This window comes from Chiloscyllium plagiosum, chromosome 20 (genome assembly GCF_004010195.1).
Source record: "Chiloscyllium plagiosum isolate BGI_BamShark_2017 chromosome 20, ASM401019v2, whole genome shotgun sequence".
In the NCBI taxonomy this organism is placed as follows: domain Eukaryota; kingdom Metazoa; phylum Chordata; class Chondrichthyes; order Orectolobiformes; family Hemiscylliidae; genus Chiloscyllium; species Chiloscyllium plagiosum.
Window position 1 is genome coordinate 10,188,085 of NC_057729.1, and position 17,515 is coordinate 10,205,599.

At 39.7% G+C, this 17,515-nt stretch overlaps 1 protein-coding gene across 4 annotated transcripts in view; it reads left to right on the forward strand.

Moving 5' to 3' along the window:
• The window catches only part of znf335 (zinc finger protein 335), a 69,504-nt gene that overhangs the window by 20,359 nt on the left and 31,630 nt on the right, over positions 1–17,515 (forward strand). For all 4 annotated transcript variants that reach the window (XM_043710165.1, XM_043710166.1, XM_043710167.1 and 1 more), the window contains exons 10-15: positions 2,652–2,764; positions 4,884–4,902; positions 10,529–10,645; positions 11,165–11,241; positions 15,488–15,648; positions 16,966–17,195. In XM_043710165.1, coding sequence (XP_043566100.1) covers positions 2,652–2,764; positions 4,884–4,902; positions 10,529–10,645; positions 11,165–11,241; positions 15,488–15,648; positions 16,966–17,195 — 717 coding nt within the window. The remainder of the gene's footprint in view (positions 1–2,651; positions 2,765–4,883; positions 4,903–10,528; positions 10,646–11,164; positions 11,242–15,487; positions 15,649–16,965; positions 17,196–17,515) is intronic.

The window sequence follows — 17,515 nt, forward strand, 5'->3', positions numbered from 1 at the left end:
CTTGAGAAATAAATAAGGGTGTGGGGCTAGGGCTAGGGAGAAGGTAGCTGCAAAGCGATAGGTTGGTGGGGGGAAATGGAGCATATACGTGGGCAGTTCAAGAACGCGGTGCCAAGTTGGAGGGTTGGATCTGGGATGAGGTGGGGGGAGGGGAGATTTGAAAACTAGTGAAGTCGACGTTGATGTCATGTGCTTGAAGCATCCAAGATGGAAGATGAGGCATTCTTCCTCCAGTTGCCCTGGGCCACCTCCACAGCCAAATCCAAGCAACCCGACGACTAGAGGAAGAACGCCTCATCTTCAGCCTTGGGACCCTTCAACCACGTGGCATCACCCCACCCCAACTTCATCCCAGATCCAACCCTCCAACTCAGCACCACTTTCTTGACCTATCCCACCTGTCCATCTTTCTCCCTACCTATCTGCTCCACCATCCCACAATCACCACCTACCTGCATTCTCCTATCACCTTCCCAGTAACCCCCCCACCGTTTTTTTTTAATCTTTCAGTGCCCTCTCCCTGAACTGCTGATGAAGGGCTTCTGCCCAAAATGTCCACTGTCCTCCTCAGAAGCTGCCTAACCTGTGCTTTTCCAGTGCCACACTTTTCAATTCTGACTCTCCAGGATCTGCAGTCCTCGCTTTCTCCCATCCGAGTCATTAAGACTGTCAAACAAAATATTAAAATGTGACCACCAAAATATGTCATTTGCGAGCTGTTCTATCATTGCATTATCTCTTCAGTTCTACCTTGAAGAGGTATTGGACAACATTTGGTCAGTAAACGGAGTGAAAAATATTTGCAAACCTTCTAATGTTGCCCCTGATGTGACATGATTAACTGACATAGTCCATACAATCTGTAGATTGCACGCATTTTAAGTTGTGACATTTTTTGGTCTACATTACACTTTTAATTTGATCAAACTGGACAACAACAACTTTCAGCAATTTTGTCTCATCATATGGAATTCTGCCTCTTACTTCACTCCTTGCCACCTAAATGCCCACAGTAGCCCTGTACGTTCCTCCTCTCCAAGGCCAAGGTGGTCTTCACTGCAAATAATCCCCTGCCCATCACCTTCAATGCCCTGTCATTCTGTACTGCTTTACACCCCAAACCCCACCTTATACCTCCACTACCACCTCCCCACCCCCAGTACCAACCTTGTCGCAACTCATAAACTGTTCTTCTGGCTTCACTCCGTTCCCTCTACCACCCCCATCTCCCACCACACCAGTATATCCACCCGAGCCTCCTATTAACCCTCCCCACCAGCTTACAGACCAACATGATTGATTGACTGATTGATTGACTGACTGATGATTGATTGACCCTCTGACCAAATTTGACACTCAGCCCCAAGTCATGACTGACCAGACTCCTGACCACTTTCCTTGCAGCTGCCTGGCTGATGCCTCACAAGTCTGCCTGCCTGCCTGCCTGACTGCCTGCCTGACTGCCTGCCTGAAAGCAAATGTCCTGTAGGTTGGACCTTGATTCACTCCCAGATTGCAGTCTGACTTATCCTCTGTCAGTGATGACCTCCTGGGGATGACTGACCATGGCCAAGGCCCTGGACTGTCCTTGGTAGCCCTTGACTGATGGGGCCACCTTACCATGTAATTTCTGACAGCCATTTGTAGCACAGAAATCAAATCTGCCTTTATATAGAGGAAATCAGCCCTTAACCAAGACTCAAGAGTTGCTTGCTGCAACTGAGAACTTTATCTTGGCTTCTGAAGGTCTGATTTGAAAAGTATGGTGTTGGAAAAAAACAGGTCAGGCAGCATCCGAGGAGCAGGAGAATCGATGTTTTGGGCATAAGCCCAAGTGAGCTGACAGGATGAAAGACTAATATTGAGGTGCTAACCTGAATTGACATTCCCAGCATCCACACTGTGATGACAGTTGGAACTGAGTTGAACTAGTCTGGTAGCCAAAATGGCTCACAGTTGCTTATCAAAGTAATTCTTCAATGGAAAACTCAAGTCTAGTATGTGCTGTCACGGATGTCAGAATACTCAAAAGGCTTTGCTTAGACACACTGATATCCACCCTGAATCCTGGGAGGCATTTTGCCCAGGATCACTTGACCTGATGCAACAAAATACTAAAGGATGCAGCTTCCTTCAAAAGTAAATACATCTCCAAGCTAGTAGTAAATGCAAGGAGAACAAATCCTTTTCCAGCATCTCATCCATGATGCCATCATCTGCAGTATCCATCTTCATGTTTGTCGTAGACCTGGGTGCAGCTCAGCCTTGGCACTCAACTACATACCCACTGGAATGTGGTTGCACACCCCAGACAATGGATAATAGGTATCTTAGCTTGAAAGATCAACATACATTTTTATCCTGAGTTTTTTTTTGGGATAAAGGACACACAATTTATAAACATGAATTCACGGCTGGACTGCATCATAATGAGACGAAGGTGAGGACTGCAGATGCTGGAGATTAGAGTCAAGAATGAGGTGCTGGAAAAGCAGAGTAGGTCAGGCAGCATCAGAGGAGCAGGAGAATCAACATTTTGGGCAAAAGCCCTTTATCAGGCATGTTGTGAGTCAATTGGGAGGGAGTACAAGATGCAATTTATTTTTCTGGTGCATTATTTAATTATAATGACCTCACCCCTTCTCAAACAGGAGCACATGTTTAATCATGTGGGAACAAAACCATACAAATGTGAGGAATGTGATTATACAAGTGTGTACAAGAAAGATGTCCTCAGGCACTCCTCTATTCACACTAAGGAGAGGTAAGCAAAACCAGACATTGGTGCCTCACCTCGACCCGGTAGCAGTGTGTTTTGAGAATTTGTTTTCCTATTGTGATCTTCAAACTTTAAATTTCAGCAAAAGAATGAGTAAATATTTGAAGGTGCTACCATGAAATACAAATTAAATTATTTTAATTCTGACTGTTCATCAACTCCGTTTGAATAGAGTTCAGTTTGTATGGAAAAAAAGTTGAAACTAGTTGCAGGTCATAAATAACACTGACTAAAACTAATTAATACAAATCATCAGTGAAAAAAATCATAAATGATATGCAAAAGAGTGATGCTGGAAAGGTTTTGGAAGTGAAACAAACCACTCTAGGTTTTATTGTTTCTACCTCATTTTTTTCTACTGGTCTTTCTTTCTAAGCAGAATTTTCTGCTGACTGAAATGGGAAGAGACTTGGACAGGATAGGAAACATACCCATACCTCTTGCTTTTCCACCTCCAGTGTTAATCCTTGATCAACCACCTGTACTTCCACCAATTAATCCCTCAATTAGTGACCTGTAGGTGGTCAAGGAACTGAATTTTACACAAAGGGATGCCCATTTGGAACCAGTTCCTTGCTTTTCTCTCCCTGTGACCCCCCCCCCCAGTCCAAGACACCAAACAAGGGTGGTTGATGTGTCAGTCATTCCTGCAACAACCAGAACTCTTCCAAGACTGCTGAGTTGAGGCATTGCAGGCTTCTGATGTGGCTGGCAGTTCTTGCCACAGCATGTTAATTCCTAGGGTAAGACTGTGTGTTTGGTGGCTTTACTCATCCCTTGCCTGATTTTAATTCGTTGACAGGATGTGGACATCACTGTGTGGGCCAGTATCTGTACCCCAATCCCTAATACCCTGGAGCAGGTGATGTTGCAATGCTGCCTTGAACTTGCAATCCTTAGTTTTAGACGCACCGTGCTATTAGAGAGGGAATTCCAGGATTTTAACCTTGTGATAGTTAAAAAGTGATATTGTTACAGCCAGGTATGTGTGGCTTGTAGGGAAACTTGCAGGTTGACGTTTTCCCATGCATTTGTTGCTCTTGTCCTTCTTGATGGTAGAAGTCACACAGTCGCGAAGTAACCTTGGTGAGTTATTGCAATGCATCTTGTAGACAATGCATGCTGCCACCATTGTATGTAAGCGATGAAGGGAGTGAAGTTTGAAGGTAGTGGATTGGGTGCCAGTCAAGCAAGTTTTTTTTTTGTTCTGGGTGGGATCAAGCTGCTTAAATGTTGTTAGAACTGTGCTTTTTCAGGGAAGTGGAGTCTTCCAATATAATCTTGAATTGTGCCTTGTATATGATGGGCAGGTTCTGGGGAGACAGCATTTCTAGTCACACACCTGCCCTTGTAGCCATGGTATTTGCATGGTACTTCAATTTAGTTTCTGGTCTGTTAACCCCGAGGAATTAATAGTAGGGATTCAGCAATGATAATACCATTGAATGTCAAGGGGTGATGGGTAGATTCTCTCTCGCCCTTGTCTGGGCTTGAATGTCATGTGCTACTTCTCAGTCCAAGCCTGTATATTGTTCACATCTTATTACAGATGAACATGAACTACTCCAGTATCTGAAGAGTTCTGAATAGTGCTGCACATTATGCAGTCATTTCTCCTGATGAATAGAAAATCATTGATGAAGCAGCTGGTGCCGTAATTGGGTCTGGGAATTTGAGATGATTGACTTTCACTTGAAGTTTTTTTAAGGAACTATTCCCTTGATGGATAAGCTTTTGGGTTTTTTTTTTTGCTCCTCACCTACAGTCTTGATGGTTAGAGAAACATGAGGGAAAACAGTGTTGCTCACTATTCTAATAAAATTCAGAATAGGTTTTTCAATAAGCTTACGTTTAAACAGCTGCCATTAGCTACCTTTTAAGATTATGGACAGCTTGTATTTGAGTGCAGTAATGATAATCAAGTATCAACCGTACAAAATATTGTGTAGAGGAGACAAATTTGTGTAATCTATTCAAGTTCGTCTACTGGTATGCTTAGTATCAAGCATTTTGAATCTCTCGGAACATTTTGAATGTAAAAATGTGTTTAAACTTGCCCTTTTAGAATATTTTATTTCAGCGTGACCTTTCTTCTTTTTTCCAGGAAGAAGAAAGCAGATCTGGTGAGTCTTCATGAAATATTGACCAGACTTTCATAGAACATTAAGTTCACTAATTAGGTGCTTAGAAAGAAACAAGTGAATGAATTTATTACTTTGGAGTTTTTGCCTTTCTTATTATTACCAGTTACTACAGTGTTACCACTTATCAAATCTGACTGGGTGAAGCAGAGTATTTGGTTGTGGTTTTAGTTTTGATGTTTGCTTTGTTAGCCATGCATTGAATTATAAATGTGGCCATTAAGACCTAAATAGCTTAAACAAAATGGATCTCAGGTTCACATCTCAAAACATGGGCCTGTAACTCTGCTGTACATTCTTTCAGCCCTAAAGGATTCATGCCAGTGTTTATGCTGCACACAAGTCTCCTCTCACACTGTCTGACCCTGTCAGCATATCCTTCTATTCTTTTACCCCATTTGTATTTATCTAGTTGTCTTTGAAATGTTTCAATACTATTTGTTTTAACTACTCATATCCTCTGAATAAAGTGATTTCTCCAGGCTTACCATGACTTCTATGACAAACTCCTGTCCCACTTTAATGAACAATTCACTTAACAATTGGCTGGTCTTGCTCAAAATTTAGAAGGAAATCCCCAAGAAAATGTAATGAGAATGTGAAATTTTAGGTTGTGTTGGAGTAATATAGGTCGATTGCCTGACTAGTAATCCAAAGGCCCGGAGGGAGACTGAATGTTAAGATCCTGAAATGTAAGATTAAGAATTTGAATTCTGAAGCCTTCAGTTGACATTCCATTTAAAGAAATAAAATTGCTATTTCCTTACCCAATCTAATCTGTGTCTCCAGTCGTATACCTACACCCAAAATGGTTAACTCTTAGCTGGCTAGACCACACCAGGGTACAGTCATCTAGTTGTATAAATCATTATAAAGAATGCCACACAGATTGCAGTAGCTCACGAAGATGATCAAACCACGACAAATGCCCACTTAAACACTGCAGAAATGAATAATCAAACAGCAATTTATATTTGTCCTAAACAAGATGTAACTTTAGGGAATGCACTGTATAACACTAGGGTGAAACCATGCAGTTTTACCTAATGTGTAGGTGGTGTTCACTGAAGCAGTTTCAGATGATGATTTAAAAATATTGTACATGCTTGCACTCCAATATCTCTGCTTTTTAAGATCTAATATGGGAGTAGTTGTAATATTTCTAGCATACTTCCATAAGCTAAGGAAGATAAAGAAACGTTTTATTATGACTGATACCAAGGTTTGGCAAAATGCGGTTGTCAATCATAAATTCTGGCCCAAGTTCTAATCATCATAAGTTTATAATTTTAAATATTATAATTGATGTTTCAGATTTCTTTTAACCACTGTGATAAGCAACTTGTGACATGCAACTGATTTCCTTGACTTGTTCATACTTAAATAGGGCAGCTTAAAGCTAGATGTTTTTTAAAAAAAGGGCATTTTAATTTTTTTAACGGTTATTGCACATTAAAAAGTTACTAACTTTTGACTTCCTACATTTTGAGTTGTGGGGTCCCTTCCAAATGCAAAACAATTGCCCTGATACCTGGGTAATTGTAGATTATCATAGAATGATTTAGCATACATGGAAGCCATTTTTCTCATCATGCCCATTCATGATGCCCAAATGCCAGCATTTGAAGAAGGGTTACACACGAAACGTTGACTTCTCTACCTCCTGATGCTGCCTGGCTTGCTGTGTTCTTCCAGCCTCCTGCCTGTCTACTTTGAATTCCAGTATCTGCAGTTTTCTTTTTTGTCTCTCGCCTTCTTCAAAAAGGCTGACCTCACACTGATTGTAGTCCCGAGTTCTAGATTCCTCAGTTGGGTAAAAGACCTTTCAGTAGCTAAATGTCAAGCCTGTAAAGTTGTCTGTGTTTTGATATGAGAGTCCTCCTTTATTCTAAACTCAATAGCATATAGGCACCATTCTGAATCTCAGAAATCAACCCAGTCTATTTCGCATCCCTTTCAAAGTATGACATATCTTTCTCCATGTTAACTCGCCAAGTCTGTTTGTAGGTCTGGTCTCATCAAAGCTCCACATCTTATCTGTGTAACTTCCTTTATCCTTGTTTTCCATTTTCTTTTGTAATAAAGGCGAACTTACAATTTGCCTTTCTAATTATTGCCTGTAAGTTAATTTCACATCTCCTGTACAAAGATATCCAAATCCTTTCAACATTGATTACTAGGTCTGTCAAGTTTTTAGGAAGTCAGAAGTCACACCGCCAGGTTATAGTCCAACAGGTTTATTTGAAATCGCAAGCTTTCAGAGCACTGCTCCTCCTTCAGGGATTTGGAGCACCTGGTGAAGGAGCAGTGCTCGAAAGCTTGTGATTTCAAATAAACCTGTTGGATCATAACCTTGATCTTACCACTAAGTCATCCTGCTGAAAGAATGCATGAGGAAACCAGTTCTCCTCTTCCCCTCCAGCAGAAAAATGGAGTGCTGCAGTGTAGAAGCAGGCCATTCGAACCATAAGTCTATATTGGCTTTTCCCTCCAACTGCATCACCTTTTTATCTGATTTTGTTTTCTGTACTATTTTAAGTGTTTTAAGTATACTTCAGGGGGAAAGTTCTACATTCTTTAAATATTTAATTACCTTGCTTTCTTCTTGTGAACATCTCAAAGTTGTGTCCTTATTAGCATGTTGCTACAGTGAATTCATGTTATTACAAGCTTTAAATGCCTTTGCATCTCCCCTCAGATGTCTCAATTACAGCTGGGGGGGGGGAAGATAACTTCTAGTCTTTTGCACCAGTGTAACTGCACCCCCCACAAAGCCCTTTAACAACCAAATAAATCTGTATTGCTCTATATTCTTCCTAAAATGAGGCTTCCAACAGTGATCTAATGCTACTCTTTTATATTCCAACTTTCCAGATTCAAAACTTGCATTCAACATTCTTCCTTCTGACCTATTACTCACTTTAACCTGTGAATTAGACTTTTACTGTCGAAAATGTACTGTCGAAACTGTGCTATCCTTCCAAAATGTATTGTCACATTTCCCTTCAAGTTCTATTTTCTGCCCATTCCACTCAGCATTTTTAAGTCTTCCATTGTCCTTGTGAGGTAATGCGGTCACTTTCAAAGATTATTTTGTCCTGGTTTTTTTTTTGAAGGAGGTTGTAAGGCAGAGATGACAAACTGGCTACTGAAGATGACTTAAGTAAACAACTTGTGAAATCTTGGGCTTTTTTTTTTAAAGTTGGAACAATCAAAGCAGCTTGTGTGTGTGTGTGGCCAGTTCTCTCAGATCCAGATTTCTGGGTTTTGGTTTCTTTATTTAGTAGCCTTTGGGGTCTCGAAAGAAATGGAAATTTGTGAATGATTCCTAGCTGCTGTTTTTTCTGAGCCTTCTTTTGATTTTTTTTCCTTCTGGATTGGAGAACTACATATAAGAATGTGTCTGAATTTGGCTTTTTGCCACTGGCTGTGTTTATGGGACATTACTGTATTGGAACAGTTAGTAATTCACACTATATCTATTACTCTGTTAAGTTTTCCAATAGTTAGGTTACTCTAAATTCCTCTTCCTTTTGTCTATATTTTAATGTTAGTGTTTAAATAAATTGTGTTTTGCTTAATATTGAGTAGTTTGACCAGTCTCATCACATCTGGAACATGGCACTTCACATCTACCTTTAAAATAAGAAAAAGTTATGGTCTTTGCTACATTAAAATATTTTGAGGAGGTCGGGTCTGGTCCATGGTCCATGGCACATGTCACAATTTGTTATGCTCTCAATTTAGAGCTATCGCTAAATTTGTCTCTTGGGTTGCACTTTTGCATACTGCTAGCTGATTCGCAGGCCTGAGTAAAGGCTGGACTGTTTGTTATCCACTGGCTGACTGTGGTATTTAGTGTAGGAAGATCCAAGAATAAAGAGGATGGGTTGGGTGTCCTTGAGGGTTTATAACTTTAGTCCTTTTAGCTTTGGCAGTAGATCCAATCCAGTTGGGCTCTGTTTAGGCAATCTTGATCTCTTCAAGTGAATGCGAGTACATGACACAACCTCTTGATTCTACACAAGTGAACACTGTGTAATCCTAATAACTGGATTGGGAAATAGAGATCAATTACATGGTGCAGTTTGTTTGGTATTAGAATGTCCAGGTATTGGCTGCAAATGGAAGAAACATACAAATTCCCAGAACTCAGCATATCTAATTTCAATAAAGGATTTTGTCCCAAATAAACTCAAACCCTTATCTTGTTATGGGAATTTGCAAAGTACCAAGGTGAAAATGCCTCTAATTCTGTAACTGTTTATGTATTCACTGTGTGAAAGAACAAGCCCTCAATTTATTGGCTGCAACCCTCTTTTAGTCAGTAATATGGCAAGATAATCCCCAGTCAGAGTTGTTGTGATTCTGTTTGCATGGGCAAATGTTATATTGGGATGGCTAAGTGAAATATTTTTGACCATTCTAATTTGTAACCTTATTGGAGAGATAAGAACACTTTCATTGGATGATGGACCTTTCCTATTAAAGGTTAAGATCTGAGGCTCAAACCATTCTATAGAGTTGAAAGCAATTGAAGTGGCTGTTTCAAGATTGTGCTGCCAGTACACTGGCTGATAAGTCTACTGTATTCATTCTTTCATCCCCCTTTTAGTTAAGCTAGGGTGATGGTGGCATAGTGGTAATGTCATTGGGTTAGATCTTTAGAGGCCCAGACTAATATCCTGAGGACATAAGATCAGATGCCACTATGGCAGCTGTTAGAATTTAAATATGATAAGGATTGTGTGGTGCAAGGGTAGTGTCCCTCCCTCTTTGAGCTAGAAGGTTTGGGTTCAAGTTCCACCTGTCCCAGAGGTGTGTTAAAACATATCTGATATGGTTGATTAAAATAATGGCAGTAAGTCTCTGAGGGGATGATTGCACAGATATACACAAGATAGCACACAATAACAGAAGATAGTTCTTGCATTGGCTAAGAGGAAAACAGTCAAACTGATAATAAACAAGTCAGTTTTTTACACAATGATTGTAACGTGGAATGGGTTACTGAGTAAAGTGAAAACCCTGTGAACACCTTTTTTAATTGGAAGCTGCAGTAGGGTTGGTAGGTTGGAGGCTATTAAATCTCTTTGGGCAGCTAAATTAAAATGGATGAATGCCTTTCTCATCCATACAACACAGCTGTTTATTTCACACTCCCTGTTTTTATTTCAAAAAGAGTTGTTGTTCCTGCTGTTTGCAGATCAAATCTGGAGACTACAATGTGATCTCCTGTAGAATAACTAATCAATCACCCATGTTGTACCTGTACATCTGTTTGAGTTAACAAAAGCAGTTTTATCTGCCTTTTAAGGAATTAACAAAATCCAAACATTGTTGGTAGTAAGCAGTGGGTCCATTAGCGTTTCTAAAGAAAAAAGATTTGTTGGTCTTTGTATACCACAGATCATGCCTTAAAAAAAAAACTAATCTTTTTAATAATTTACAGGTACAGAATGATCCAATACATTCTTCCAGTACTTTTATGATGAGTTGCAGACTTTTTAATTGTTTTATGATGAAGATGGTAAAATCAATTGTTAACAAACTTTCATTCTTTCTGATTTTATTAACTTGAATGCTTGTCCTGTTTATTGCCCCACAGGCGCCCAAAGTGAACTCCTATCCCTGTCCTGTGTGCTATCGAGTCTATCCCATGCAGAAAAGGCTCACACAGCACTTAAAGACACACAGTGCTGAAAAGCCTCACATGTGTGATAAGGTTAGGACATTTCTTACTCTTGTGGATCACTGTACATGCAGATCTTTAACTTATTAAAAGATAAAACTTTATTCTCATAACTTTCTCCCAAGTACAATACAAAGAGTTGCTATACCACCTAATGGACAAAAGGCAGTTCTGATATTTCATTTCTTTGACATGGTAACTTGATTGGTAGTTGACTTTTCATTAAAGCTTTGCATTTTATTATCGGGACAGAAGTAAGCCATTCAACCTATTGGTCCTGTTCCATCATTGTGAGGTTGTGATTGATCTGCATTTTGTTTTCTGGTCTGGTCTCTAACCCTGAATATTTTTGTCTAAAAAACCAATCAATCTAGTTTTAATTACCTGTCCACTGTGGATACAGAAAGTACAGCTATCTAACATCGCATGTGTTCAGGTTGATTTGAGAAAAGTACATCCTTGTTCTGCACTCCCTACCCACCAGTACCAAGGATGTGCAAACATATTTTCTGCCACCAGTTCTCATAATTTAATTGTTTGTTTGTTTTTCAGTGTGGGAAATCGTTTAAGAAGAGGTACACATTCAAAATGCATCTACTAACCCACATTCAGGCTCTTGGAAACAGCAGGTAGGTCTGATTTCTATAGTTACATTGTAAAAGGTACTTTATGGTACATTTGAGGAAATGGCTTCTATTCGGGAGCAGAGTCTGACATGACTTGAGCTGTTGAGATGTAATGTTGTAATCTACTATATTTTATGTAGTTCCCAGAGAAATTTGCTTGTCTAAGTTGAGAGTTTTCACGTGATGCTAAGCCACTGGTGTGTAGTACAGTAAAGAATCATCCAGGACTTGCCCAATATCCAAAAATGAGATTTGCATGTTCATTGGGTTAGGGGTGGGAATACTACATTGCTTTTTGTTTTCTCCATCTAGACATAGGTAGTAAAGCTAATTGGAGCATATTCTCTGATCTCGATCAGTGGCCCTAGCCTGCTCCTTCTCTACGCAGTGGGTGGTCTTAACTTTGGTCAATTCCTCCTGCTGTTCAGAACAGCCACTTCTTCCGGTTTCCCCTCAACTTCAAGAAATAGAGGGGAAAGTGCTGTGTGAGCAAAAGACAGCCAAAAATAAATAAGCAAAAGCAAACTAAATGAGCAAAGGGGATTAGCAAAAGTAGAGAAGAGCATTAGGGATTATTATGGCAGTATATAGCATGTAGGGAGCTATTGAAGCTTTAGAGCGCACTTTAACTTTGCCTCTAAAGTCTAGAAGCATGAGAAGGGTGAGTGTGAATGTAAGAAGCATTAGGTGCTAAACATTAAGGTCAGAATTGTAAAGAAAGGTTTGAGTGAATTAAAAAGATAAACAGGAAACAGTATTCATGAGCAAGAGGTGGCAGAAGAAATGAGGAAATTTTGAACATCTTCTGCTAAGGTGGTAATGCCAGTGTGAGCTAATATTTCTGCCAGTAGATGGAGTGACTGCACTTCTTAAATTTAGTTCCCCGTGCTTCTGTATCATTGTTCTTGCTCATTGAAATATGTACTTCATTTATTGGAATTCACTCTGGTTTACTGTTTACAAAATGGTTACTTAAGCAAATGTATACTCTTTGCTTTAAACCTGTTTGGATTGCTGAACTGACTGGGTAGACATCTTATCCTTCCTTGCTCATTTCTTTCTTGTTGAGCAAGAGGTGTTGTGAAGTGGGAACCAGCTGTAGAACCTAGCAGGGTCTGGGTCTGGAGATCCTGCAAAACATAACAGCAGGATCATATTTTTATTTAAATATGTTTTCTGACTATCTGGTCAAATTGGCAGCCTGGCCAATGAGAAGGAAAGGATGCCATGGAATGAATCAGAAAAATGTTACATATACAGAAGGAGGCTATTCAGCCTGTCTAACCTGCTGTTGGAAGTCACACCTAAGTAACCTTGCAAATTGTTCCAGTAGTTGGGAAGGAGGTGGGGAAGGTGGAAATAACCATGGAATGTGGAAAGAGCAGATAATGAGGTTCCAGGGAAAGTGATGTGGCGGGGGGAGGGAGGTTCAAAGCTTGCTTGAAGAGCCAGAGGGGGGTCAGACCTGCTTGTGATCTGCAAGAAATGGTGGAAAAAATGCTTCTCTTGTGGATCCACCAGCTCCATCTTCCCTTTTTCGCTTCCTGAACTGATGCAGAAATAGTAGAGATGGCAACTTGACCTGAGTGAAAAGCTGGGAAAGATGTGAGTTAATGCTTTTACCATCTGCCCTAATATTGTATCTCACTCCAACCACAAGACATCCTCTAGACCCTCCTGCAGGGAAGCAGAAAGCTAGAACAACGAAGATGCAACCCTTAATCAGCCATGATTGTAAGGGGCCTCACTTCACGGTTATCAATTAACTGAGTCGCTTTGCCAATTTACTGCTGAATTGGAGACAGCTTTGCTCTGAACTCACCTGCTAAAATCTGAGTTGTCTCCCCCTGTTGGTTCCTTATAGACTGAAGTTGATCTCATTGCTTGCCACCATTGTCTGAGACTTTTGTTTAAATTAATTTGCTGGAAAGTATTGCAATGTTAATTTAAGTACCAAATAATGTTTAACATTTGTTACTTTGCAAAAGGATTAAATTTATGAGAGTGAGAAACTGCACATTGAAATAATAGAAGTTTATGGCACAGAAGCCATAATTAATTAATTTTTTCAATTAATTTTTTTAAAACATTTCATTGGAAATGGGGATTTCTGATGTGTAACTTGTTTTCTGACAAGACTTATTGCATTTTAATATGGGGAAACTAGTTCATTTCTTCTGTCTGGTGTTGGGGGGGAATTGGGGAGGATTAAGAAATCTAGTTTCAGTTGTATTCCTTGATGCACAAGGTGGATAGCAGCTACAGTGTACCACCACTGCAATCGTGCAATGCTGTTTTTTTAAACACTGGTATTGCACTTCAGCAATGGTGATATACTGTCCAGTACCATCATGAAGGCTGCTCACAATCCTATCTGCAGCTTAAAAATGCATCAAGAGTTTAGGGCTGTTGGAATTGGGTGCGGAGCCCATTTCGCCCCAGCAAACCTGAATTAACCTGTTTTCCATTTCGCCCCAGCAAACCTGAATTAACCTGTTTTCTTTTTGTTCACAATTTTGCTGTTGCTAGTATGTGGGCGGCACAGTGGCACAGTAGTTAGCACTGCTGCCTCACAGCGCCAGAGACCTGGGTTCAATTCCCGCCTCAGGCGACTGACTGTGTGGAGTTTGCACGTTCTCCCCGTGTCTGCGTGGGTTTCCTCCGGGTGCTCCGGTTTCCTCCCACAGTTCCAAAGATGTGCAGGTCAGGTGAATTGGCCATGCTAAATTGTCCGTAGTGTTAGGTAAGGGGTAAATGTAGAGGTATGGGTGGTTTGCGCTTCGGCGGGTCGGTGTGGACTTGTTGGGCCGAAGGGCCTGTTTCCACACTGTAAAGTAATCTAGTGATCTAAAGGAGGCTCTTTAGTACATAGTACATTTTAAAATTGGAAAGGATACTATTTCACCTATTCTTACTCTTGATCCATAACCCTGTCGGTAACAATACTTCAAAGTATATGTTTAAATACATTTTAAATACAATGATAGTTTCTACCTCTGCCACCTCTTTTCAGGTAGTGAGCTGTAGACTCTTACAACTTCCAGGTTTAAAAAAAACTCTCTACTTTTGCTATAATCCATTAATCATTTATTTTAGAACTGTATCCCTTGATTTTACACCTTTCTCCATGAGAAATAGGTCTTTCCTAGCCATTTCACTTTTGGTTTTTGTAATTGAGATTCTCAATTCATGGAAATGCCTTCCTAAATCTCCTTCTCATAGTGATCATATCCTTCCTTTAATTATGCTGACCAAATCTGTACAAGCTACTCCAGCTGTAGGCTACTGGTGCTTTAGGTAGTTCTTGAATAACGTCATTATTCTAGTATTCCGTGACTTAGCTAATTAAGCACAGTAACCTACATGCTGCCTGAAGTACCTTTTTACAATAAATTGATTTTTCTGGATTTGCCAGCAACAATATCCCTCTGTTTATACCATTTATTGTATATTTTCTAGCCTAGTTTGAGCTTCCCAAATCCATTATCTTGTACTTCTCTAATCTGAATTCCATTTACCATTTTTCTGGCTACCTGATCAGTAAATGGATGTCTTCTTGCACTCCAGACTAGGGCTGTCTCCCTCCTTGTCAACCATGCAAACATTCGCGCTATCCTTCACATGCACCTGAATAATGACACCAACATGTCAAGTCTGAATGATGGAAATCTATTCATCAGTGAGTTTATCTTTCAGAAGTTTTTTTGTTTCAGCTATCGAAAAGGATGCAGCTCATGCAACACTTAAGAACCTTGATATTATCCAGGACAAAGTAGCCCACTTGATTGGCATTTGATATTCCAACTACATTGTCTTCACTATCTGAGCATATTGGCAGTACAGTATTCCATCCTAATTAAGTGCATTAACTGGCCAAAATGGCCAGCTCAGACCTCAACTGCCTAGAATGGCAAGGGCAGCAGATGCATGGGAATACCAACACCTGCATTTCTCTCCAAGCTACTCCCCATCCTGCCTTGGAACTATATTGCCTTTCCTTCAATATCACTGGGTCCAAGTCCTGGAGTTTTCTCCTGAAGTATTGTGGGTATCCTTACACTTCAAATACTGCAATTTAATAAGGCAGCTCACCACTGCCTTCTCCAGGCAATCAGGAATGGGTAATAAATGTTGACCCAGATAGCAATGCCTTGAAAGTACATTTTTTAAAAAGTTCAGCCCAGTAGTAGTAGTCTGGTGAGACAATGATCTGTGTTGTCCTGTATTTAACTTTTATTTTGCTTTCTAGATTTAAATGTGAATTCTGTGACTATGTCTGTGAAAACAAGAAGCTCCTTCTTAACCACCAGCTATCGCATACTACAGATAAACCATTTAAATGTGATTTTTGCAAATATTCCACCATCAAAGAAGATTTTCTGGTTTCTCATGTTGCCATTAAACATACAGGTGAGGTGTGAGGGATGGTTCTTCGGTTGCCTTTTAGATATTTGTCACCTTCAATCACAGAATTCCATTGAAGAGCTTTAAATGTTTCATTTTATTTTGTTTTTAAAATGCTGCCATAGGTCACATAAAATGCACTTTTTTTATCATGCAGGGGTAGTTCACAGCTCTGCTGGAGTAGTGTACATTTTATTCCATCATCCTCGAAGGCTTCTGCAGAATGAAATATAACATCTTCCATTGCAACATATTGGGAAATATAAATTGTAGTGTGGTTTGAAGGGAACTGCATGGTCTAAATGCTGTGTGTGAGACAGAATGTGCTTACCTGATAAGATGTTGCTAGTATTTTATTTAAATCACACCGGCAAGAGCTACCTGTCTGAACAATATCCTATTTAGTGATATCTGAAATGTGTTAATATTATAATACAATCCCCAACTGCTTTGTGTGTTTTTGCTTTGGACAATTTATCAAATTAGACATTCTTTGCCCAAGCTATAAATAAGACAAATTGCCACTGTAGTTTTAAAAAAGAAACTTTCATATTTTATGGCAAGTCTGTGTTTTGACAAATTATTTTCCACTTAGAAATGATTAAGTCTATAAGATTATTGCAGCTGACAGATGTATGTATTTGCTAACTAGTTTAACTGGTCAATGTTGAATAGTGCGCACTGTAATATGAAAATTTAAATATACAGTGTTACACCTTAACTGGTTGCTGATCAACCATTTTGGGAAAATTAAGGGAATTACTATGTAGGCACTGATTTTATAATTAACAATAACAGTTATGAAAAATAGTTCCACATTACTTAATTGTAAATGATTTACCTGATATGAAAATGGGAAAGTTGGTGACCGTAATGACAAATGATTAAAAATCACACTCGTTATCGAGCAAATATTTGAAAATTTGAAGGACCGTTTTGATATGCTATAGCAGCAATGGAGGCCAGATGGACTCAGAGAAGCTGATGTGAAGTTTTTCTGTTTTGTATACAGATTGGCCAAAATGGTTGATTGGTATAAGATTAACAATAAACTGTAAATTGTGCACTCGAACCCAAGTTTCTAAGATGAAAAGACCATGCCATAATAATCCTTTGAGCTCTGTAGTTAACTGCTGTGTGTAGCTTAATGGGATTTGCAGTTTAATATTATTAATGGAATTATAGTCTTAGCAATGAGCCACATTCCTGAATAGTATTTTGACCAGTATATTTCTACCATTTGAAATAAAAGAGTTGGTTTAACAGTGTGAATCATTTTGTCTTTGGGAAAGAATTACAAGTATTAAATACATGATCTCATAGGTGAGAAGCCATTCTCATGTGACCTCTGCCATTTCAATACCAAACACAAGAAGAACTTGCGACTGCATGTTCAGTGCCGCCATCAGGAGTATTATGAAGACTGGGCAAAGATCCATCCCGAAGAGCCACCACGCAGACGCCGGCCATTCTTCACTCTGCAGCAGATCGAAGAGTTAAAACAACAGCATGAGCAGATGCAGTCTACACAGGAAAGCGTGAGAGATACCATTGTGAGTGCATTGGTTTGTGATTGTTTCCAATAATGTCTTTGTGGAATTTTCTAGATTTGTGCTTCTCTTCTTTGCCTATGTTTTCTCTGCTATAACCCTGAACCCAGATTGAAAGGTTTGTTAAGAAGGCATACAGTGTTTTGGCCTTTATTAATAGAGGGATTGAGTTCCGGAACCAGGAGGTTATGCTGCAGCTGTACAAAGTTCTGGTACGGCCACACTTGGAGTATTGTGCACAGTTCTGGTCACCGCATTATAAGAAGGATGTGGAAGCTTTGGAAAGGGTGTAGAGGAGATTTACTAGGATGTTGCCTAGTATG